General features: G+C 44.9%; 1 protein-coding gene across 2 annotated transcripts in view; it reads left to right on the forward strand.

The window, feature by feature from the left end:
* THOC2 (THO complex subunit 2) overlaps positions 1 to 23,888 on the forward strand; it is a 1,289,207-nt gene that overhangs the window by 1,218,133 nt on the left and 47,186 nt on the right. For both annotated transcript variants that reach the window (XM_086918507.1, XM_086918508.1), the window contains exons 34-37: positions 4,006 to 4,072; positions 4,163 to 4,320; positions 4,537 to 4,613; positions 14,833 to 14,877. In XM_086918507.1, coding sequence (XP_086774633.1) covers positions 4,006 to 4,072; positions 4,163 to 4,320; positions 4,537 to 4,613; positions 14,833 to 14,860 — 330 coding nt within the window. In that variant the 3' untranslated portion in view covers positions 14,861 to 14,877. The remainder of the gene's footprint in view (positions 1 to 4,005; positions 4,073 to 4,162; positions 4,321 to 4,536; positions 4,614 to 14,832; positions 14,878 to 23,888) is intronic.

Raw genomic sequence — 23,888 nt, forward strand, 5'->3', positions numbered from 1 at the left:
ACAAATATGCTATGCTAAAGCTAAACGTACACTAACAGTCCCTCCTAGAGTGCATTCTACTCGCCAACTAGGAACCTCTATGGCTTTCTTAGGAAATATACCATTAGAGGATATATGCAAGGCAGCTACATGGTCTACACCACATACCTTCACTAAACACTGTTGTGTTGGTGTGCAAGCCAAGCAGCAAGCTGCAATAGGCCAAGCTGTCCTTAAAACTTTATTTCAAACAACTGCAACGGATACAGGTGACCACCGCTAAGGGGAGACACTTCTGCACAATCGATGCTAAGGTGTACAATCTGCAGCTCATATGCCTTGAACGGAAAATGCTACTTACCAGTATGCATCTGTTCTTGGCATGTAGAGCTGCAGAGTTGTACACCCCCTCCCGCATCCTCTGGATTCGTATCCGTTCCAGTTTTCATCTTATTTGAATGCACACGCATGGACATCCTTTTTCTTACTATATCTCTACTAACTCCATCATTTCCCATCATGGCGAAAAACAATCTAAGGATGGAGTCGACGCCCATGCGCACTGTTGTCCAAGGGAGGAGTCGCCTATATCATCACTACAAAGCCTTCTTCCGAGACCACAACAACCTGCAATCACCCGAGCCCAACACCAGGTGGCGGTCTAACACTAAGGTGTACAACTCTGCAGCTCTACATGCCAAGAACAGATGCACACTGGTAAGTAGCATTTCCCTTCTATTACAATGAAATGTGATGCGCGGCAAACCATGAAGCACAGCACACGCAAAGTTAAAGCGCACATTGTGGTTAGCAAACATGTCCAAGAAAAAGACTCCTTATCCGGCCATCTGGAAGGTAATATTCAACTCCAGATGGGGATGCTAGTGCCTCCCCGTAGTTGCACACTGTTATATAGAGCTAAAATAAAAATATGTATCTAGGTCTCATTGCTCATCTCTAGTCTTATTTTTCTTTTCTTTTTTTCCTTAATACTTTTGTAGAGGCTTTACTGTGATAATGCAATATGGCTTCAAGTCGTACTTCGATGTTATACTGTTTTTTAAGAGTATCCTCTTTTTAAGGCATAGTTTCATAGACTGGGGGGAATGGGGTGCATTGCCCTTATATGTATAGACATACGAACCCCACATTGATTTGTATAATTATTTGTAATCATCCTAAGACTCTTGCAGTGATATTTACTGTACAACGCGGACAGAATGCATAGAAGTGTCATGTATGTGTCCCCGTATCTCCTTGTCAGCGAGAATATACTGCCCAATATCCTAATAACGTTTTTTAAAGGCGTGCTGAGCAGTTACTGGTCATGAAGTGAAACTGGGTAATGTAATCAGAAAATGCCCTAAATCAGTGTTTCATGGTGATTCTGTCCCAATAACAATGACCAAAAGAATACTAGAATGCCCCTGATCCAGTAATAAGACCCCTCCTTTAACATTTCTTACCGTCTCTCTCGCCTACTTCGTCAAGGGTCGGACCCTGTAATACGGCCATTCCTCACCTTGGGGCGATGAGTGAAGCCGGGACACAGCCCCTCAGCGACACCTTGCATAGTGTTAGAGTACCCGGTGGAAACAACTACAACACTAACACTACCAATCCACTGTCACGTTAGTAAAGGACAGTGTCTTCATTGCAATACATCTATTCTTCCAAGAAAATTATCTTTATTTACAACTGGACTGCTACTTGTATTCATTCAGTGTCGGGTTTTGTACAGCTTTCCAAGACCTTCAATACTTGAAATGCTGGGTAGGACATTTCTCTAAACTGCTGTCACACAGTTATAACATTTTTGAAAAAAAGAGTGAATATTGTACGTAGTTGCACATATACGGATACTTAGTTACATGGGCCCTCACAGATCCTGTGTACTCTGCTGGACTCAGGCACCTGGATAGTCTTTTTAGATCTGCAGGACGCATATTTGCATATAGCAGTTCTGCAGTCCACATTTGTTGTCTGTGCCTCAAGGTAGGCAAGGAGTATTTTCAGTATGTTTTGCTCCAGTGATGGTGGTGGTCACTGTCCATCTTACGAGATCAGGACTGTCTACATTCCCAAACCTCAACCACTGGCTGTTTAAGGTGGTCTCACCAGTCCGTCTTGGGCCATCTCTGTAAGGCAAACCTCTTGAAAGTGTATCTGTTTTTTATCAACTAGTGGTAGTTCTACCTGACTTCTTCTCCGAGGCTTCTATTTTTTGGAGCGATCCTGGATATTTTGGAGTTCAGAGCTTCTGCCGCAACGATTACAGGACATGCGGATCATGATCATGATGTTTTATGAAATCATGTGACCTCCTTTCCAAAAGTCATTACTATTTTCAATGTTGGGATATCCGGCACCCTTCCAGCATTCTATGCCCTACCTCACCTTTCCAAAGAGAAAGAGAAACTCCATTGGTTGGACCCCAAAAGAGCTGTAAGCTGTTAAAGCTATCTTATAAAAGACCATCGGGTGGTCTAGCAGCTTTTTCTGTGGTTCTCGTGGGGTGAAGAAAGTAAAGACTGGGCAGAAAAGCACTATCAAGGTGGAGAGTTGTCTGTATTAATGTCTGGAACTAATTGGCTAAAAGAAACAGCTTCCAGAAGGTCCGAGACCTTCTTCCTCTAGGGCTAAAGCTGTGACCCCTGAGTTGGGATGCAGTGTGCCTGTCCTTGATGTATGCCAGGCTGCAACATTAGTGTTGTTGCACACATTCACTTAGCACTATTGCCTTGCATTTTGCCTGCTCGGTCCTTTAAGACATTTTAGTCACACTAAAAAGGTCCCAAGACAGAGCTCTGCACATGCATACTAGCAATTTTTAATGCTCTAATGACATCAGCGCACAGGGGTGGCGCTTGTATCCAGCTCTGGTCCGTCACGTCTGGGGAGGAACAATCTATATGCAGAGCAACACAGCGTAATCTATAGGCTCGCCAGAGCACTGCTCTGAAAAGTTTCCTAATCCAGTCTGGCACTTGGAGAATTTTCTAAAGGTGAATAATCTGCAGTTAAAGTATCTACCAGTAAGAAGGTAACTAACCTGTTCTGTGGTACAACAATGGAAGGTTCAGAACTCAGATAATGGGGGCAACTAAAAAGTAGAGAATATGCTAATTGAGATAGTCTCCACTATTGAGTAGAATTTCTCTAGAAAGAAATTATGCTAAAACCACAATATAAGGTTTTGCTCTTGAGCAAATATAATTTAAGGTGATCTTTGTGTAGATGGTCTTCAGTTATAATGTTTAATCCATTAGTATGTCAGTGGAGCTGGCAATGCACACAAAGTAGACATTAAAACGTCTGTACGATATTAGATAGGTCAAAGATAAAATGAACAGTAGGGAGGAGCTATGATGAATCCCGCAGTTTATCCAACACAATTCCCTTGTGTAATGACCTAAGCATACTCTGCAGGTAACTACACAAAGGGTTTTATGGAGCTGACAGTCTTTTACTGATCTTCCTGGTATTCAAAATGCCATGGTCAATTGTGACGGAAGAGCAAACCAGATATAGTAATGGTAAGATTCTCTGCATCTTGTACATCAGTACTTATGCCAAGTTAAAAACAATAGTAATTTCTGGTCTTTGGTTAATAATTGGAAACCCTGCACATCAAACTGAGAAAGGAGTACTGGTTTATTTTTCAACATAAGTAGTCTGCAGATCCATCTGCTTGTCCATGTTTCTGGACTGCTTGCTGGCATATCAAACACGCATGTGATGAGAATGAGGGGAAGATGCATGTGGAGTTGACATGCATAGTAATAATGCCTCCTCTTTGAAACCTGTGTCCAGACTGCGAGAGCTCATCTACTGAGAAGTAACCATTTAATGTGTGGACCTATATAGAGAGCACATCATAAGAGAACATATATTATTCTATACAGTTGGCCTGTACATCATTGATATGCAGGCTTTTAGTGTCTGATTTCTTATTATTTTAGTACATGACGTAATTAGTAAAATATATTGCTGAATGACATGTCTGTTTTCTTTATTTGACTTCAGGATCATTCAAACAATGAACGTGAGGTGATGCAAGAATCAAAGCGCCGTAAAGAAGAAAATGGGACAAGTACGTTTTGCAAGCATTTTTTGTTATATAGCTTAAGGCTATCAGTCTTCTTGGCCATTAGTTTCACTCTTTGTGCACTTGACTTTATAGGTGGTTTTTCAAAACACAGTAAAAGTGAAAGTCCATCTGGTTCACCTCATTCAAGTGAAAAGGAGAGAGAAAAGAGTAAATCAAAATCATCAAGTAAAGAAAAAGGTGATTCAATCAAGCTTGAGAAGATGGAAAAAAGTTCTTCTGGTAGTAAGAAGGTGCAGTATATTTCTCTTTTCTGCTGACATTTTAGGCAGCGTAGTAATATCATAGCCAAGTAATTTTATGGGTAACAGTCTTACTGCTATTTATCACTTCGAAACATTGTAAACAAATGTTTTAAGGAACTTCTCAGCTATAAGGTTGTATATGTGATGTTATTATATATGTGTGACAAAGGTATAGACACTTATTAGATGTATGTGTTCGTGTAGGAATCAAGACACGACAAAGAGAAATCTGAAAAGAAGGAAAAACGTGACAGTTCAGGAGGAAAGGAAGAGAAGAAACAATATCCTTTACAAACTGATATTTGATGTGACTACAGTAAACAACAATCCACACTCTATGTAATGTTCCGTATTTGTCTTGTTCTGCTTTTCAAAAGTTCATAAATTGTAGATGTTCTTAAACTGCTATATAATCTTACAATTCACTAGCAAAGCAGGCACGTCAATTTGCTTTAATCCCCATTATCGAGTTGATTGTAGAATGGACTCCTTTTGCTTGCTTTAATGTGATCTCAAGTTAAAACCTCGTTTTTTAAGTGCAAATCAGCGTTCTGCACAGACATGATATTCACCAGCAGAGATTTAGTTGTATCCGTCAATGTGGAACAATCATTGCTGACATTTGCTTCTGACTGCAGCATTGTCTAGGTTCTTGCCCCCACTCTTGTGTCTGACTTTCCTTCCACCTTTTTGTATTCCCCTAACTGTATTTTTGTTACACAGTTTCTGCCTTTAATTTGGCACCTTATGGTAATGGGGATTTTTGTAGATTTTGACAGAACCAACTGTAGTTGTGTGAGCCCCCATCAGTAGTGTAACGGTGAATCTTTTGTTGTTTGCAAATGGTCTGTTTCATTAATTGATTTGGTTAGGTTCTTTATTGATTGGTTAGTGTATATTGTATCGAGTGGGGTCTCTGTTGTGAACATGGCGTTATTTTACTATATTTCATATTTGAGCTGAGAGGATGTGTGTAGAGTGATCTGCAGTATGATTTATGTGTTTCTAAAGGATTAGTACCAAGCTGTTAATACCGATCATGTGGCATACCTGTGCAGTATTGAATGTGTGCCATACGTCGTTTCTAATATGTAGAATGTGGTCTTGTCGGTTGCATTGTTGGGTGCAGAATTTCGATAGCCATCAATATGGTATGCCTTGTCCACTGGAAGCTCATGCTGTGTTCTGCATAATGCGTCTAGCGTAAAAATGGAGATTTAAGGGCACCATGATAGCCATTTAGATAGGATATCCATGCTGTTGAAAATGTGTAAATATTCTGTAGAATAAGAACAATTCCACCGAGTATTGCAAGTAATTCAGGCCAAGAGAGCACATAAGTCATATCATTTATAACAAAACATTGAATATGTTAGAGGAGAAGTATTGGGTCGATGCATGATTCGTTTTGTGTAGCAGATGAGGTTTGCATCAGCAAGAACCTCTCTCCACTCATGTGTTTTTCCTCAGAGGTCCTCTGTAATATTTCTGATGGGCTCACAGATATACCAGGAAAACTATACACAATGAGATCAATTATTTGTTTACTCTAAAGAGGGAGGGTGAAGTGCTCCTTATTTTGAACCCTTGTAGGTGATCAAACATCATTATTGTCAAAAGATGTTACTGATGTCATAATTACTGTAGGCAGCCAATTTCTGAAAAGCCTACAGTACACTTCACAGATGCTTATTTTTACAGCATGCATCTTTTCTGGATTCACTTACTGGGCACTATTCCACCATCTAATGGATGAGTCTGGAAATGTCAATATTTTCCCCTCACTCCCCAAATGTTGGCATCAATCAGGAAATAAGCCATGTTTACCACCGTGACTTCTATTGTAAACCCTCAAAGCCTCAATAAGTGTTCTCCATCATAATTATTTTTTCTGCTGTTTAGTTCTGAAGCAAGTTCGTGAGCTCTGGGTTGATGGTAGGCAAGGAAAGCAGTAAAAAAGATGTTACATTTTGGAGACAGATAGAATATCAATAATGATTCGAGCAGACATCTGTTGAGCAGCAAGCATTGAACATCTCTAAGGTGAAATGGCAATGTTGCTGCAGAGAAAGGGTTCAACAAATCTCTAAAACCATATAGAATGTGTTCTAAAGCTACCTAAGAAACCCACAGACAACATGCCAATAAACGCGATGCTCCTCCAGCAACAACAGCCAAATGAGTAATAGAAGGAATTGTATTAGAAATTTTAACAACCCTCATTAGAGTGTGCTCTCGTGGGGAAGAAGACACATGGCAGGAGATAAAAGATGACTCTGGAGGAGGAACTGGATTAATGTCCGTCACAAACCTCACCTCCAAGTGGATTTCTACTTTACAATGAAATTGTCAAGAAAGCTGCAGGTACCTAGAGGTGTAGCTCACGAAAGAACAAGTGGACACTTGCTTCCTCCTGAAAAATCTTCACCTATCTAGAGAGAAACCATTTCCTACCCATGTACCTTAGTGTTTTTTTCGACTATGGTAAGGACACCTTTAGAGCACCAGCTTGTTTGAAGGTGGCCGTCCTAAAATTGGAGTAGTGCAGATCTTTAATCTCAGACTCCGTATGCATTAAGATGAGCAGGCTGGCTGACTCCTTTATAGTGTCCACAGTTAAGGAGAGAGCTAAAGTTCCTACATCCGCAGGACCATCAGCAAGCAGATAGAGCAAAATGTGGGAGAAAGTAGGCAGAAAAATGTAGAGAGAAGCATCTACCAAGTGGTGCTTCATCAACTCTAAAACTCTGTTGAGCAGCATTGGGAAGATGTTGAGGATCTCATACAGCCACTGCCAGAAGAGTTTAGAAAGAGGGCTAAGGCTGTGATTCATTGATCTATAGTGAGGCCTGACTTCCAACAAAAGCATCAAAGCCATTCCTGTGCATCAACAGGAAATCAGGGAGCAAGTCTACAGCTGCAATAAGTGTCTCAAAGGAGCGAATCTATTTACCAGACCAAGAGATAGGAGCTAGTCCACAACAGGATTTGGCACTTAAAGCGAATGACACATTCTGGTGACCCCCAATACGTAACACCAGTAGGGGACAGCTTAGAAATGCTCCACTGAGAGTGAAAAATTATTTCCACAAATGGGTATTAAATATAGAGGAATTCAAATATTGCATCAAATTAGTTAAAATATCCACCAACATCAAGCCCAAAAAGAGCCTTCAAAACAGAAGATCTAAAAATGTTAAAGCTGAAAGTGCAGGATCTCCTTAAAAAAGGTCTACTCCCTCTAATCCCAAAATAGGAAATGACACTGAGACTAGTGAATAGCTCTGCCCACACCAGGGATCCTGGAGCACTTTAAAATATACATCTTTGTTCCAAGGAGGAGGGCATCAGAAGTGATACAGGGTTTGCTCACCTTCGTAAACATCTAACCATACAAAAACAGGAGGGAACCCTTACCATGCTCAGCCTACCTCTCCATACCAGCCCAAGGGGATCACCCTATGTTATCAAAAGGACTCTCACCCACTGGAATTCCAATTGGCACTCATCATAGAGTTCTCGTCCGGATACCAAGTGTATCTCGACGGGCTCAACCTTGGTAGGCAAGGGAGCGAGCTCTTTGGTAATCGTACAACTAGATAACATTGTTGACAGCTAAATATCTCAATTCAAACAAGCACATGAATTGACAAGACCGTAACAAGCGCGCACAGGGCTTAATTGTAAATAGTTTGTTGTATATATCAGAGAACTATTAACTTTAAGAATTGTGGTCTAAACAGTGACTAAACTGTAGTTCATTAATTAAGAAGTTTATTTTTCTTTATTGGTTTCTCAGGAGAAAAATCTAATGATTCAAAATGAAAATTATTTTATTTAATTAACCCTCTGAAAAGGGCAAGGTGCCCAAAATGCATTGAGGTCTTGAAAGTTAACGGTTTGCGAAAAAGAAAAGATCAAATGTGGAAGTAACATAAAACTAGAAGTAATAAACATTTGAAAGAAGAAACCTTAAAGGATACTGATCATTGTTAACGTCGGTTGCAAAAACAACAATGGATGGACGGAATGTTGCACAATGGCAAAACATTCACCCCCAGTCACAGATCTGGGTTTAATCCATAGTTCATTTTCTCACCACACCACACCAGTTCAGACATGGCCATATGCAAATCAGTCTTGACTCTGTGCCTCATGGGAAGAGTCCAGCCCGAATTGCCAAGCCATATCTACCCTGGACCGGAATCAAGCATCCCAGGACCGGTGTCTGGCTATCAGCCTTCAGAAGCCAAGATAGCTTGATTCCAGTGGCATGGAGAGCACGAGACTCACGTCTGAGCATACCCGTCCCACTCGAGGTGACAAATGCAAAAACAACATTGGCTGGAATTTTACATTCCAGCCAATGGGAAGAGGAGAGAAAGAAAACACGCCCCTCAATCCCAAAAATGACGCTGGTTTCTCAGAGGCATTTCTGCTTCGCCTCGAAGAAACATGGTGGTGCTGTTTGTTGCTGTGCTTTTCCCCATATAACGTGAAAAAAAATCGCTTTTGACACAGCTGCTGTGGTCATGTCTGTACGCCTATGTAATACGAGGACAGGTTGTTTCGACGGCGTGTTTATAGAGCCATTCCATACCAGCCAATTTTTTTCGAACAGGAAAGTGGGCGGTTTTAAAACCAAATCCGGGGAATGTCTTTTTCCCATTGACTTCTAATGAAGCCGAGACTATTTTAGGTGAGGACAGCTAAAATTTAACCATACTTGCGCCATTTTAGACTTCAAATATCGGGAGTCTCCTTCCTGAACCGGTTTTTGTTTGTTTGCTAGCCTGGGGCAGGAGGTGACCAGCGTGCTTGCATCAGCAGCTGGAGTGCATGCATCGCTGGCCCTGTCGCAGGAGTGACGTCATGGCCCTCTCCGAGCCTTCGGCCGCCCTTCGCCTCCCGTTGAACCCCCGCTCCTATTTAGAAGTCACTGTCTGCCCCAGCGATCTCCTCAGAGTGAAATTCAATGTGCGTCTTACATCAGAAACCGTTTTCTGATGCAAGGCAGCCCGTCGGGCCAGTAATAAAGGAGGGCATGTCAAATACAGACGAGACCCGAGGCTGCCACTTACAGGCACTGTAGCCCATCTGGTCTAGGCCGGCATGCTGGCGAACCAGGTGGGTGCTCATAGCAACTGTCCATTGACATTTAAAGTTGTTCAGTTTCCATCATAATTCTCTAACTGTTAAGAGCTTTGAATATAGAAACCGACATTTATCCATGGGCCCCTTAAATTTGTACAGTTGGTGATGTGGGCCGCGTGTTCTCACACGGAAGTCCTCATCCTGGGATCATCGCCCTCCGCCTGGGACGATTCCTGGTGGCCCCCTGCCCTGGGCACCACTCCCAAGCCAACGGACCACGCGGGCAACCTGGGCTTCATCCTGGACTCCTCCCTCTCGATGACCAGACAAGTCAACGCCGTCTCCTCATTGTGCTTCAACACCCTGCGCATGCTCCGCAAGATCTTCCGATGGATCCCCACTGAAACCAGGAAGACCATCACCAAGGCACTCGTCACCACCAAACTTCAAAAAAGACTCCAACGCATCCAGAACGCCTCTGCACGACTCATCCTGGACATCCCCCGACACAGCCACATCTCCGGCCACCTCAGAGACCTGCACTGACTCCCCGTCAGCAAGAGAATCACGTTCAGGCTCCTCACTCACGCACACAAGGCTCTCCACGATCTGGGCCCCAAGTACCTCAACGACCGCCTGACCTTCTACACACCCACCCGCCAGCCAGCTACGATCGACAAGCCACGCCCTCGCCACCGTACCACGCATCCGCAGAGCCACAGCCGGAGGAAGAACCTTCTACCTGGCAGCCAAGACTTGGAACACCCTCCCCATCCACCTTCGGCTGATCCAAGACCATCTCCATCAGGAAACAGCTCAAGACCTGGCTGTTCGAGCAGTGACGGACCCCTCCCCCCAGCGCCTTGAGACCCTCCCGGGTGAGTAGCGCAGTATACAAATGCCATGATTGATTGAGTAACGTAAGCGTCGCAGAATGGGTGGTTGTGGTGCTCTGGGTGTTAAAATTCACTTCGGAGGGTGTTCTCGTCAAATGTTGTAATGCTCCAGCATATGTTCCACTGTTTTGTATGCGCATTATGTAGAGTTTGCCAGTGTTTGCTGTTCAGCGCTAGTGACTGATATGTGATTGCCTCAGACAGCTTTTCACTAGGTGTTCTTCGAGTCCTAAGCTGAAAAATCTCGATAGGGGAATGATAATACGATGAATATTCGAATATAGCATGCCTCAAATTGACTTCTCTAAAAGAGCTGTATTCTCCCACATCCTCGGGTGCGTGACGGGTGCTCCGTGTTCCTATTCAATCTCAATCGTCCGATAATACAGTCTAGTGTGTAAATATTGTGGCAATAATGTTGGCGTTTGGGGTAGGTAGTAGAACAGAATATGTATGCTGTATTTCAAGGTGAACGTTTGAGGGGCAGTGATCCAACGTAGTGTTTGGACGGAAATAGTCGAAAAATATTTGTAGTACTTAATTTTTATAAACACATATCACTTCTTGACTCTGCTTTACTCCTAGACCTCGATCGTTACAGTTTAGCTGCATTCCTAAAGTGTTGGAAAAATGGTACATTCATCCCCTTCCCAGGTTTTTGTTTTCGGGTTGGTATTGGTTTCCAGTAAATTGATGAGCACTTGTGATGAAGATATTATTCAACCTCGTGGTTCTCATCTAGTGTGCACGTGAATTGTAAGCATTGAAGCCAGAGGCTAAATGTAATCCATTTAATTATACAATTAATAAGTGGACTTGGAGGCGTATTTGACTGGGCTGTTGTGTGTGCCAGGAAGCTGGATGAATCTCTGTTGCATCAGCTCCTAACCACGCCCCTACCACTGCTGCATGTTACGGGAGGGAGTCTGGTAGTTTATGAGCACTGATGATTGGAGATTTGAGTCCTGATGGTTAAAGAAAGGAGCATGAAGTCGAAGGTAGGTTGGCGCAGTGTAAGTCATGTACTTTGTGGTTAGGGTATTGGGCTAATGTGAGGTCCCCGGCCCTAGAACACCATTGTGATTTTGGTTCTAGTGGGGCCCTTTTCTTGGTTCGGCTTGGGCATATATTGTAGATTTTTTCTTCTTTTGCCAGTTCAGTGGTCGATTCTGTTTCCATGGCATTTCATGCTGAAAAAAGGGGTTCTTGGATTGTTTGCCCTTCATTGAGAACTTAGCGAGCCAGTTTTCAGTAACAACAATGGCCCGTGCTGGTCACATACTCTGTCCAGTGTAGATCAAGGGGCTTCGTGGGGCAGTCGGTATGTGTGGTCCAAGACCAGAAATCGGGGGTACAGACTCCACAAGGACTGCTTGCTCTAACCTGAGTCACTATCCTTCAATGAGTTTGTACCTGGCACATGTAAGGGTACCCCTCCAGCACTCGACCAGCATTTGCTCTTTAGTGGGTTTTTCCTCCTTGTTCACTTTACCTATCGTCTGGGCAGCCCCATGGTTCAAAAGAGGCTGATCTTTCTGGCACTAGTTTCTCCTGGACCAGGGTTGTTCGTTAATAAGCTTCTGGCCTTGGTTCAAGGGTGCACAGTGCCCAGCTAGCCTTTAACTGGAGACTAAAGAGGGCGCCATGCCAGGTGCATGCGCTGTGGACCTGATCGTGAGATGGCTGTAACACACACTCTGTAACACACACACTCTGTAACACACACACTCTGTAACACACACACACTCTGTAACACACACACACTCTGTAACACACACACTCTGTAACACACACACACTCTGTAACACACACACACTCTGTAACACACACTCTGTAACACACACTCTAACACCCCCTACCACGCTCTCTAGTATACTTTAGTGTACTTCATATTACTACACACTGTCTATTCTTCACTCTCCTCTCTTTTTTCTTAAATTTTTTACACTTTCCAGCAATAATTGGCAATAGCTGATGATGAGAAAGTGAGCATGCAGGTGAGAACCAATCTGCAAACGCCCTCTAACATTCCCTCTAACACATTCCCTCTAACACATTCCCTCCAGCACAGGCCCTCTAGCACACGCCCTCTAGCACACGCCCTCTGTGTGTATGTATGTGGGTGGCTCTGTGTGGGTGGCTTTTTTGTAGGTGGCTCTATGCGTAGGTAGCTCTGTCTGTATGTAGGTAACTATGTGTGTGTGTAGGTAGCTCTGTGTTTGTGGCTCTATTTGTGGGTGGGTTGATCTATGTGAATAGCTCTGTGTAGGTAGCTCTGTATGGTGGCTCTGTGTGGGTGGCTCTGTGTGTGTGAGTGGCTTTGTGTGTGTCGGTGCAAATGCAATAGGTCTCGCATTTGAGAGAGATTTATTGTAAATGACAATGCCGTTTCTTTAAATGTTTTAAAAACAAAAACATAAACAAAAATAATGTCATGAGCAATGCCAATAGCTCTAACTTTAACAATGCCGAGACCATTGCATTGTAAACGCTTGTTTTTGCATTTGTCACCCCGAGTGGGACGGGTATGCTCAGACGTGAGTCCTGTGCTCTCCATGCCACTGGAATCAAGCTAACCTGGCTGATGAAGGCTGATCGCCTGAAACCGGTCCTGGGATGCTTGATTCCGGTCCAGGGAAGACATGGCTTGGCAGTTGGGGCTGGACTGTTCCCATGAGGCACAGGATCAAGACTCATTTGCATATGGCCAGTCTGAACTGGGGTGGTGTGGTGAGCAAAATAACGATGGATTAAACCCATATCTGTGACTGGGGGTGAATGTTTTGCCATTGTGCAACATTCTGTCCATCAATTGTTGTTTTTGCATTGTTAACGTCTACCAATACAAAATAATTGAATACCATGGAATGATTGGAGAAAAAACAAGGGAAATAAGGTTTAGTATTGAGGTAAAATTACACATAGCAAAAGAGTGCTACAAGTGATACTACCCCAGATTGGGCGATGTGCAGATTATAATTTTTTAGTTGTTTTCCCATGGTCAGAGTGTGATACCCGAGTTAATTTACAAGAAAAATAGTGACCCTACGATAAATATGGCCCAGCAGGGTGAATACAGAGTACTACAGCTACTAAATACGGTTTGTTTAGCTTGGCATTGGACATCATGCCAGGCAGCCAGTGGGCTTACTTTTACCAGACACTACTGCATTGAATCTCAAGTCTGCAGGGAGGGCCGTTTCATAACATAGATCCTGAAGGATTTCCTGGGGTAAATAGATTCCTCAGACCCAGCTCCTTGTTATTTGCATCTGTCCACAAGATAAATTTGTGGTTACATGTATCATTCAAAATAATAAGTTACCCACTTTATTGTATTTCAGAGTCCTTTTTGGATCGAACTGACTTTAAAGTTAATCATTAAATGCAATATAGTTGTTTCCACTAATCATGGCAGAAATCATTACGGGATGCTATTCAAGTTAATTGGGCTTCTAACATGCACTATTGTGTTCAATCAGACTTGTGATACAGAAATACAGGAACATTGGAAGGAAGGGCTCCCCATGTTTTTTGAAAGATCTACTGTATTTGATGCCAGTTATCAAATGGCATCCTGCAAAGTGAACCTCTATTCTCAGTAGAAGAGAATGTTTTGCATCCAAACTTGTCACTCAATCTTAATCCTTGAAGTTTGAGCTGAAAAGCTTTATTTGTTTTTGCTTCTCTGATAATGTAATTGCAGCAAAGTAACCCTTCTACCGAGTCTATGTGAATTATTGGGTTCATATTGATGGTTTGTGTGCTGCTGAGGAAATGCATCCCATGAAAGCAGAGCTTGGATACATTGAGGTTTTCCCTTTTATTGGCAAGAAAGGCATCCCCACAGCAATGATGACGGGCTACTTGCCTGCGATATCCACTTTTGTTCACCTGCCAACCCTTTCTGTTTAAATCACTGTCAGTAGGCTTGTCAGTAGTGCTATACAAGGTGATCTAACCTGTCCCTACAAAACTATCCTATATATTTATTGTCGGAGAGAAAAGTATTTGTAAAAAACAAGATATATTCCAGTCTTACACTAGTGTTTTAAAGAAAATGCCTTCTGCTGATTGTTTTGGTGTTTGCCATCACAAGCTACCCTAGTCTCTCTGTTTTAATAGCTCATAATTCTATAAGGTAGTAACTATCACAACTCCAGAAAGATAGTCTGCATGGAAATGTTCTACTGTTAATCTACAAATGTCATGTTCTGTAGGCCACTGGTATCCTTTTGGAGTCCTTGGAAAAAGTAAGCGATAAATGTATGGTTACCATTTTCGTGATTAAACAGAACTATTAACTTTCATAACTCTATTCCAGAGAGGTCTAAATGAATGTTGGCACATTTGTCTCTTCCAAAGGTTCATCTTGGTGTCTTTTAATGTTCATAGTTAATGGTGGCATCGGTGACTATTGGGTTAGTAATAAACAGGTTTTCAATAAATGACAGGTTTTACTTCTTTTTATCTTGGTATTTTCTTCAGTTTTTCCTTAACTTTTTTTTACCCATAAATCCTCCGATAAACACAGATAATGAGTATAACAATCAAGGTAAGACCTTTCAGTAAATTGTCACAAAAGAATCCTTTTATGAAAATGTACTGTTCTGCTGAACAATAAAGGTGTATATTTGTTTTAGGTTCTGGGGAGCTTTCTAATATCCTTATTGAATTTAAAGAGAAAGATCAGACTAAATTACTGCTTGCTGGGAGTGTGTGGTCTGTGGTGGGGAGTGAAATGAGAATTGGAAATTATTCCTTCACTGTATGGGGAGCCCGCTTGTCTTTTCTTTCAAACTTACGATATCCCAGTTTTTTTGCAAACATCTGTCTTGTCTGAGTAAGGGATCTTTAGTTAAAATTATTTTGTTGGATTCCAGTTATCTTTTGCTGCTTTCTTTATGAATTTAGGACATAATTTGCTGTTGACAACTGTGTTAATCCCGGAATAAAACACATTTTAAGTGGTCTTTACTTTTGAATTCTTATTCCAAGTAATTGTATGCATATTTCTAATGGACATTTGTTTCCACACGTTCATGTGTGCACTATTTAAATTCAACCGATTTGACAGGATAAAAAAGTTCATAGCCGTATGTGACAAGTGGCGTTGTGTGACTCCAGTAGAGCTGCTATATAATGTAGATTAACATATATAATATATGGTGCTACAGGCTCCAGTAGAATCAGTTCTTCCAATTTTTTCTTTACCCTGCTTGGAAAAGGGATGGAATGTGGTTGTATTTAGCAGGAAGGAACAAAGCAATCAAGATGAATATCATACTAGTAAGACGTGGTGGGAAGATGTTAACAAATAGGTTTGTTTCCAAATGTAAATCGCTTGTTCTGTTGTATACTTATTTCCACAAATTTCTTATCGGACTCTAAATATATGCAGGACGAGGTAAAAGTTGCTATTTAGTTTCAATTAGAAACTCTGAAGTACAGCGCTGCTAGCATCCAAATAATAGTGCTCGGAGAAGGAAGACATAGATGCCCATTTATCCTTCTGTCAAACCTACTGACCTGAAAGGTGTCTAAACAGGGCAGAAGGTGCCCTGTTTATTTATTTATAAAGTTTTATATAGCGCAAACTTGATCCCGAAGGATATCGGAGTGCTTTACAATTTGAGGCAAAGGTAAGAAATCAGAACATTAGTCTAACATGGGGAATCTAATGGGCACGTTTGTACCTTGTCTAAGTAAGGGGCTTGAGCTTGTCACTAGCAGTCAGACTTCTCAGATGCAATGTTTAAAGCATTTGCACATAACACCCAGTAATACAGTGAAAACACTACAAAAGTACACCACATCAGTTTTAGAACAAAAGCAAATATTTATCTATGTAAAACAAGACCAAAACAATAGAAATCCAACATACAGTAACCAAAATAGGAATATTGCAAAAAGAGACTCAAAATACGGTTCACAAATCTCCCCCAGAGTAGCATTCCAGTTTCCAGGTTTTGCGTGTGACCCAGGAGAGCGGGAGCGGGAAGCAGACGAAGCACCAGAGCGGCAGAGGTGGCAGCAGCTCGGACCTGAAACCCCAAATCCGCAAATCATTTGTAGTGTACCCGCCTGTGCCCTGCTGACCCACGCCTTGCCTTTAAGCCCCCAGATAGTGTTGGAGGCGGCCGGAGCTGGAGCCAGAGCAGGAACCGCCAAACTGCACTATTTGCATCAGAGACCGCGATTCGACTACTACATCGACTTCAGATTTTGGCGGCGTGAGTCTTTTGCAAAGCGCAGGGGCAGCAGCCGCAGCCAGCATTCACGGGCGGCAGGGGCCGTGAGGGTTCCAAGCTGACCTCTGTACACCACAGGTCAGCTCGAAGAGCAAGAAGAGTGGGTCGAGCCACTTACTTGTTTGAGGCTTTCTCAATGCCCAACAGCAGCCGCGAGCAGTAATCCAAATCAGCAAGAGCCGCGAAACCCGAATCTTATAAGCGGCAGATATCACGATCATTATTTTCAAAGCGGTAGGAGCTCCGCACACTGGGAATGAGTCGATAGCTATATTTGGAGGCACTTGGAGCCTAATTGAGTGTGCAGAACTGGCAGCCAGTGGCAGCAAGCGCCAGAGAACTTGAAGAACCGGGTTTTAGAACCCAGCGGCGCCAGGGGCACGCCCAATGTCTTCGGGTTCACCTGTCTTAGAATACAGAGACACAGGATACTTCTTGGTGACGTCAAAGATCAAATTTGTTGGCTGCAACTAAGAACAGAAGTCTACGAAGCACAACACGGGTGGTTCGCTAGAGACTGCACAATTTCATATTGCGAGACATCGTCTATTATGCCAAAAATCACATTCCTGACTAGCATCAATTACTTACAAACTGTCCAATCACCAAGTGACATTTCAAAAGGTATCGCATAACGACAAGCCCACTTTCAGTTGTCCAGCCCACCATCAATTACAAGGAAAACCCAACATTCTTGCTCGGACAGGCCGGACGAACCCATAATAAAAGGACCTCAACCCAAACCATAAATAGTCCATAAAAGAAGGAACCGAAACAGATGAGAAGCAAGATAGAAGTGTGTGTGTGCATGTACCATAAACTCAGCAATGTCCTGCTAGTTTGATCTCCATCTGACCAGCTGCCGAACAAGGAACTGCCTCAACGAGGTTAGCTTCGGGCAATGGAGTCAGTTCGCTCAGGTCACACAGAAGTCAGCTAAAGGTGTACGTGTCCCAAAGACTCGCTCGGCCGTAGTCATTGGCCTATGTGAGGGCAACCACAAAATGGCTGCCGTACACAAAATGGAACCCGAAGGTTCGAACGAAATCCCTGAATACACAGTGAATCCATCAATCGAACATGACGAAAACACTCGTACATACCGCACTCGTCATTTGCGGTTCGCTGATATCAAAATCGTCACGAAACGACGACCTTTATTGAACTGGTTCAGAATCTCGGAACCTCAGACCCTCCTTTTGCCCTTACATAGGCAATAAACCCAAACTCATGTCAGTCTGAATCCAGGTCTATATTCATCAGGTCATCAAGATGTTGCTGTAGCATCATCCTAGTAGTTAGTAACTCTCTCTGGACAGGTCTCCTCGCACACAAAGTAGCACAAAGGCCACATATAGCAGGAGCACACTGTATGCAAAGACAGAACAGGAAAAGGATATCTAAAACCATCCGAATGATCATCAGAATCTTCCATCCCCAGGTGGATAACGATCCCTAAAACCATCCCATTAACGACCAATCTCCTTCGTCCACATGTATAGACTCGTAGATCTTATGTAGCCTGGAAATGGCTTGGTAGACTGTCGGAGCATTGTCTGGAATGAAAACGCAGCAGCTCGATTGAATGAATTTACATACCCCTCCTCTATCTGCAAGTATGACATCTGACGCAACTCTGTTCTGAAGAGTCATAAGGCGATCCGACTGGAGCTCAGCAGTCAAGTTACTAAGGGCACCTGCAGTCTCAACTATGGTGGACTCAACCACTCTCGTCAGTTGTCGAATGTTCCTGATGTTAACCATAGGTCCCCAAAACGGCAGAAAACCCTTCAAGAAAACTCCTAATTCTTGTCCTGCAGTATCTTCCTTACTGATGACACCTCTAACAATTAACGTCTTGTGGTAATCTGCCGCAGCTGTATTCGTAGGAGGCAACAGGAACGAAACAAAACATGTGCCTGAGAAATCAGGGGGCAACCATGTGTTCGCTTTATCGTAACGGACAAAATAAGTACCCTTAGCTGCTAAAAACGATGGGGAAGACTGGGACGCAAAAAACATATGTCTCAGTGCAGACACTCTTCCCTAACTGAGCTCTCGGATTCTTGCCATTACCTTGCAGACAATAATGACCCTGATGGGGTACGATCCAAATCGGAGAGGATCTTTTCGCTCGCTGATTCTCACTCAGACTAACTCCATATCCAGTAACGTTCCATCCAATATACGCTAGTGTCCCATCTCTCGGGATAGTCTCATAGGAGCTAACTCCTCTAATCATGTCTACTATACCCTTGACTAAAGCACTATTCTTTGGATTGTCCTTCACAGAACGTAGTGGGTAAACTTCACGAGCATAGATGAAAATCTTTCTGTATGCCCACACAGAACCATTGTAGCTGAATGGCAGGACCAGGTAAGGAATACCTTTATCAGTAGTATGAGACATAAGACCACACATCCAACAATTAGTCGTGTTCACTACTTGCTGGTGTTGGTGCAGAAGCTGAACAAAGGAGTTGTTGACGAATTCCAATCTCCTAATGGACTCATGTTTAGGCAGAGGGTGAAAAGAATGAGAAGAAACAGTAGGAGAAGATATGGGTTGTGTAGTGGGTGCAAACGTCACTTGAAAAGAGAATATTATATATCCCATCAAAAACATCATTAGGCTAAGTAACATAAAAAGACACAATATTAAAAACACGTTCTGCTCATGATTTGGCACATTTTCCTCTTAAAGCTCATTCTTTCAACAGGCCTCTCCATCTCGAAAAACTGCATCCTCTAACCGTGCTGTTCGCGGCAGTTGGTTCGATTTGCTCAGTGTACCTCTGAATGTCCTAGGGAACGCCCTAGAACAAAACAGAACCGTCGACCTTGTGTCTACACGGCAGTACGCTCTAAGTCTTTATACCGCGACCCTACAGCTGAACCCGGATGGTGGTTCGAAAACAAAAATCGGTCAAAACAGTTTCTCAGAGGAGAGAGCATAAATTCAAAAATTGCAAAGAAAAGAATGTCACTTTATTAGTCCCACGACTCTTGGTCGCAAATTATAACGGCCTTTGCCAGGCAATGTCTGATCATGGAACAAAAGTTCAGGTTCAGTTGTATCCAGTCGAACTGACGGTGGCACAGCTTCTTGCAGAAGATAGTCGCTTTCACGCTCAGAGTTTGTCCCAATTAAACGTGCATCGCTAAAAGGCAGAAAACGAGGCACGGTTTCACTTTCAGAGTCTGTAATTCGTTTCTGGACCCACTGGTCGTACGGCAGAGGCAAAGAGGCTCTCTTATAATGTACGCCGTGGATCCGGTTCTTTTTACCGCGCACTCGCACTGCAGATCGCGTAGATGATAGCACCAAGTAGGGTCCGGTCCAGCGGGGCTGATCGTTCTTTGTCCGCTGAAAATTCTTAACCAGGACCCAGGAACCAGGATCAATGACGTGTCCTGAATCTTCAGAAGCCTGAGGCAATGTATCATGAACCTATTGTGTAAAACACGCAATTTAGCCATCAATTCATTCAGAGTCAAGCAATACACGATACTCAATTTCACTGAATTTGGTCGGCCTCGGCACTCCCCATATATTTGCCGGCCGACCAAAAACTATTTCATAAGGACTAAGTCCCACTCGTGAATGTACAGTCAATCTGAAAGAGACACGTTAGTGATAGATGCCTTACCTTAGAATATCCCCAGGCGTCAGACTGGATCCGGAAACTTTTGCGTATCAGTACCCTTGTGCGTCGGTAGGCGTCGTCTGCGGCCCTGGGTCCGTCGTTGGCGTCGTGGGCGCCGTGACGACATCGTCGGAGTACTTAGACGCCGCCTCCGCGTGCTGACGTCAGTTCTTCTTTTTTCCGCGCCAGCCAGCGCAGATCTGGAAAAAGCAGTAACCCTAGTCAATTTTTGAGTAACTTTTTGGGATCACTTTTCATAATTTCTCGAAGTCTTGCGACTCCGATCGGTGCCGTAGGGATGCCTGGTTTCAAGCACTGCGAGGATTGCGACCGCACGATGTCGGTCACGGATCCTCACCATCTGTGCCTAACTTGCCTAGGCGTCGACCACGACGACAAGGCCTGCTCCGACTGCCGTGCTCTCTCTTCGAAAGCCAGGCGGGAGTGGTCCCGCAGGCAACTCGAACTCCGGCAGTCGGCCACGTGAGGTCCCGGTCCCACGGGAGGTCGAGGGACGGGTCACGGAGACGGAGCCACCACAGCTCCGGGAGTCGGCACCACTCCTCCGGGTCGAAGTCGTCGTCAGGTAAGAAGCACAAGAAGTCGAAGAGGCGTCATCCCTCTTCTGACTCCGCTCACGCCACGCGGCCGGAGGTTCGGGTGACACCGCCCACGCGGCTCCTTCGGAGTCGCGGGTGTCGCGACCCGCCTCACACCCTCCGGTCCCTGGACGGGACGCCGGAGAAGATCGAGCGCTTTCTGATGGCCATGAGGTCCCTTTCTCCTCCGACGGGCTCCGCGGCGCCTAAGGGCCCAGCGGACCCGTCTGGGGCCCCTAGCAGGTTAGGGGCTTCGGGCCCGGCCCCGCAGGGCCCCACGGTCCCGACACCGCGGGCACCTTCGGGCCCGGCGCCGCAAAGTCAAGCGGTCCCGGCACCTTCAGGCCCGGTGTCGCGGGACCCCACTGGACCTTCTTCGGGCTCTGGATTGTCACCGGTGGACCTTACGACCCCCCCGGCGTCGGTCCGTCTGGTGTCACCTCCGGCGCCGTCCTCGGGCGGCGCCGGCCCCGACGCCTCCTTTGCTCCTGTTCAGACGTCGGAACGGCGCTGCTGGGCGCCGCTTTCGACAGCGTTTGGAGATTTTCACTTCTACGAACATGCCCCATTGATTGACAACCCTGAGTGTAGGAGAGTAGGGTCTGCAATCCTATGATCACCCAGATTTTTTGCTTTTGTTTTACTGGTTTACGACTTTCTCTGGCTGTGGGCCTGCCAATCAGACCCACAGCCTGGCTGTTCTCTCTCTAAATTACGACATGTACCCTAGGTGCATTTACCAATTGGTACTGGGCCACCTTATCAGACCCTGTAACTCAGGGCATAGTGGACCCAGGGCCTACCAGGGGCTGAAGCATGTATTATGCCACCCCTGCCTGGCCTCCTAAATTTGACACAACTGCCTGCATGACAGCCGGGGCAAAGTCGTGTAATCACCCTTTGCTGTAGATATTGTATACCTATATCTAACCCTAAAAATGGACACACAGATTCCTATCAGTCACTCCTATGGCAGGCCTTGACAATCCTGAAGGCAGAGTGCTTGGAATCGTGTGAGATGGTGCTCTGGCATGAGCTGAGCCTGTCTGCAGCTTGCGGAACCAAGTCCTAATAGCTGTTCCATGATAACGTATACCATATACTCTTAAGGGCATTATAATACTCGCGGTTAAATGCTATCTTTGGTATTGCTTTATCAAAACATGTCGAGTAAGGTGTCATACGAATTGGAATACTAACCCCTCGCCAATTCTGGCGACGGGGTTAGCATTCCACCCTTCTAGAGGGACACGACATGTATGTAACTGTGAACCCCGTTTAAAGTTAAATGAAGCCTCAGCTCCACAAAATGGATGCTGCCACCACAGACACGAGTCTGACCCCCTGCAGCTGGGAGTCCTTCCAGCGAGGGGAGCCTGGACAAAGGGTTTCCTGTCAGGGGCGGTGCTAGCACCATCCCAGACAGGGTTTTGTGTATCCTGGGTAGGCAGGGCTTTACAGGAAGGTGACTGCTGAGTGGCACCCCGGTGCTCACTACGCATAGGCCGGTCAGAACCAGTTCCAGGGGCACACCAGCCCCTGGCCTGGGGAAAGTCTGGCATGGGAGAGGGGTGTAACCACCCCCTCCTAGTCCCACCCATAGGCAGGACCTAGTCACCGGGTCAGCCCCTTTTCTTAGTATAAAGATAGGAGCGGGCCCCCTGTTCAAATTAGATCATCTTTGGAATCAAGACACGACTTTCTGCGAAAGGACTTCAAGATTTCTTCTTCAAGATTCTCCCTTGTGGCTAAGGAGTAGTCACCCTGCATCCGCAGGCACCATCTTAAGAACACTGCGGTCTGCTGCAAGTCCTTCCTCAGGAATCCGACGACACAGCTCGACGAGACCCGGCTTCCCTGGCACCTCTGACCTCTACTCATCTCTACAGCAAAGCTGAGAACCGTGAGTGCGACGAGACCTTGAGGGACCGGCTATCGCCAAGACTGCACGACTTCTTTACAGCAAGCCCGCCGAGTGACCCTCTGGTGAGTGCTTTGGGGTCCGAGAAGCCCCGACCCTGAGCAGCTCCAGCACCGAAGTACAGCCTCCCAGCATCTCCACGATCTGCGTGGGGCCCTTCTGCTTTTTGCTGCTCACCGCGTTGTTTAGCTACTAGCCCGCTGGCTTGTGGCCTTCTTAACGACGCCCGACGACATCACTGCTGCTGGTCTGGTTGCTCCAGACTGGCCCTTGCTCCCTTCCAAAAGAGGAGCACCCCGGACCCTCCTGGTCCACTCCAGACGCCATTTTGAGTCCACCGCGTGGGCTTGAATTAGCCAAGGCTTTGTTGCCCAATCCTGGGTCCAGCGACGCCGACAGCTTCATCCATCGTGGGACAGCTCGCTCCTCCATCCTGGTCGCCGACAACGCCTCCTGGTCCGTGAGATCTGCAGAGCACAGCGTCGCCCACTCACCTAGTCGAGGTGACTACCATCCGGTGCCCTCCTGGTGCCACCTGACTACTGGCTACTAGTCACGAACTTGGTCCCCTCTGCTTTCATGTGTCATCTATCTTCAAGATCCAGGCTTGGATCACTTCGAACTCTCTTCACTGGTCGCCTGCCAGCATCTTTCTTCCAGGCTCCTGGTCCGTCTACGAGGATTCCTGACGTCTTTTGAGACATATGCAGCTGCAGCCCCTGGGCTAGGTAACTTCGGCATTTCGGTGCCCCAGCATAGCCTCACTATCCAAGGGTCAGAATCCACTTTCGTTTTCCTCCTACCAGGTCGGGTTCGCCCGAGAACACTAACTTTGCATTTACTAGCTACCATAGACTTTGTCCTGCATCACTCGTGAGAGTGCACACTCTGCACCCGAGTCCCCTGGGTCTCCTAGAAGTAATCTAACGATTCTATAGTCAAGTCCTAGCGATTCCAAAGCCTATTAGTACTGTACTTACCTGCTAGTAATTTCGCATTCCACTTTCAGAGTATATGGTTTTCCGTGTCCCTCGGGCATTTGTATATACTGTGCTAACTTATGTATTTTCGTAAGAGTTTTGTTTTGTGCTTAGTACCCTGTCCTCATAAAGAGTACAGGGCTGTTGTGATTTTAATAAATACACTGT

The sequence above is a fragment of the Lissotriton vulgaris genome, chromosome 4_1 (genome assembly GCF_964263255.1).
Source record: "Lissotriton vulgaris chromosome 4_1, aLisVul1.2, whole genome shotgun sequence".
Classification (NCBI taxonomy): domain Eukaryota; kingdom Metazoa; phylum Chordata; class Amphibia; order Caudata; family Salamandridae; genus Lissotriton; species Lissotriton vulgaris.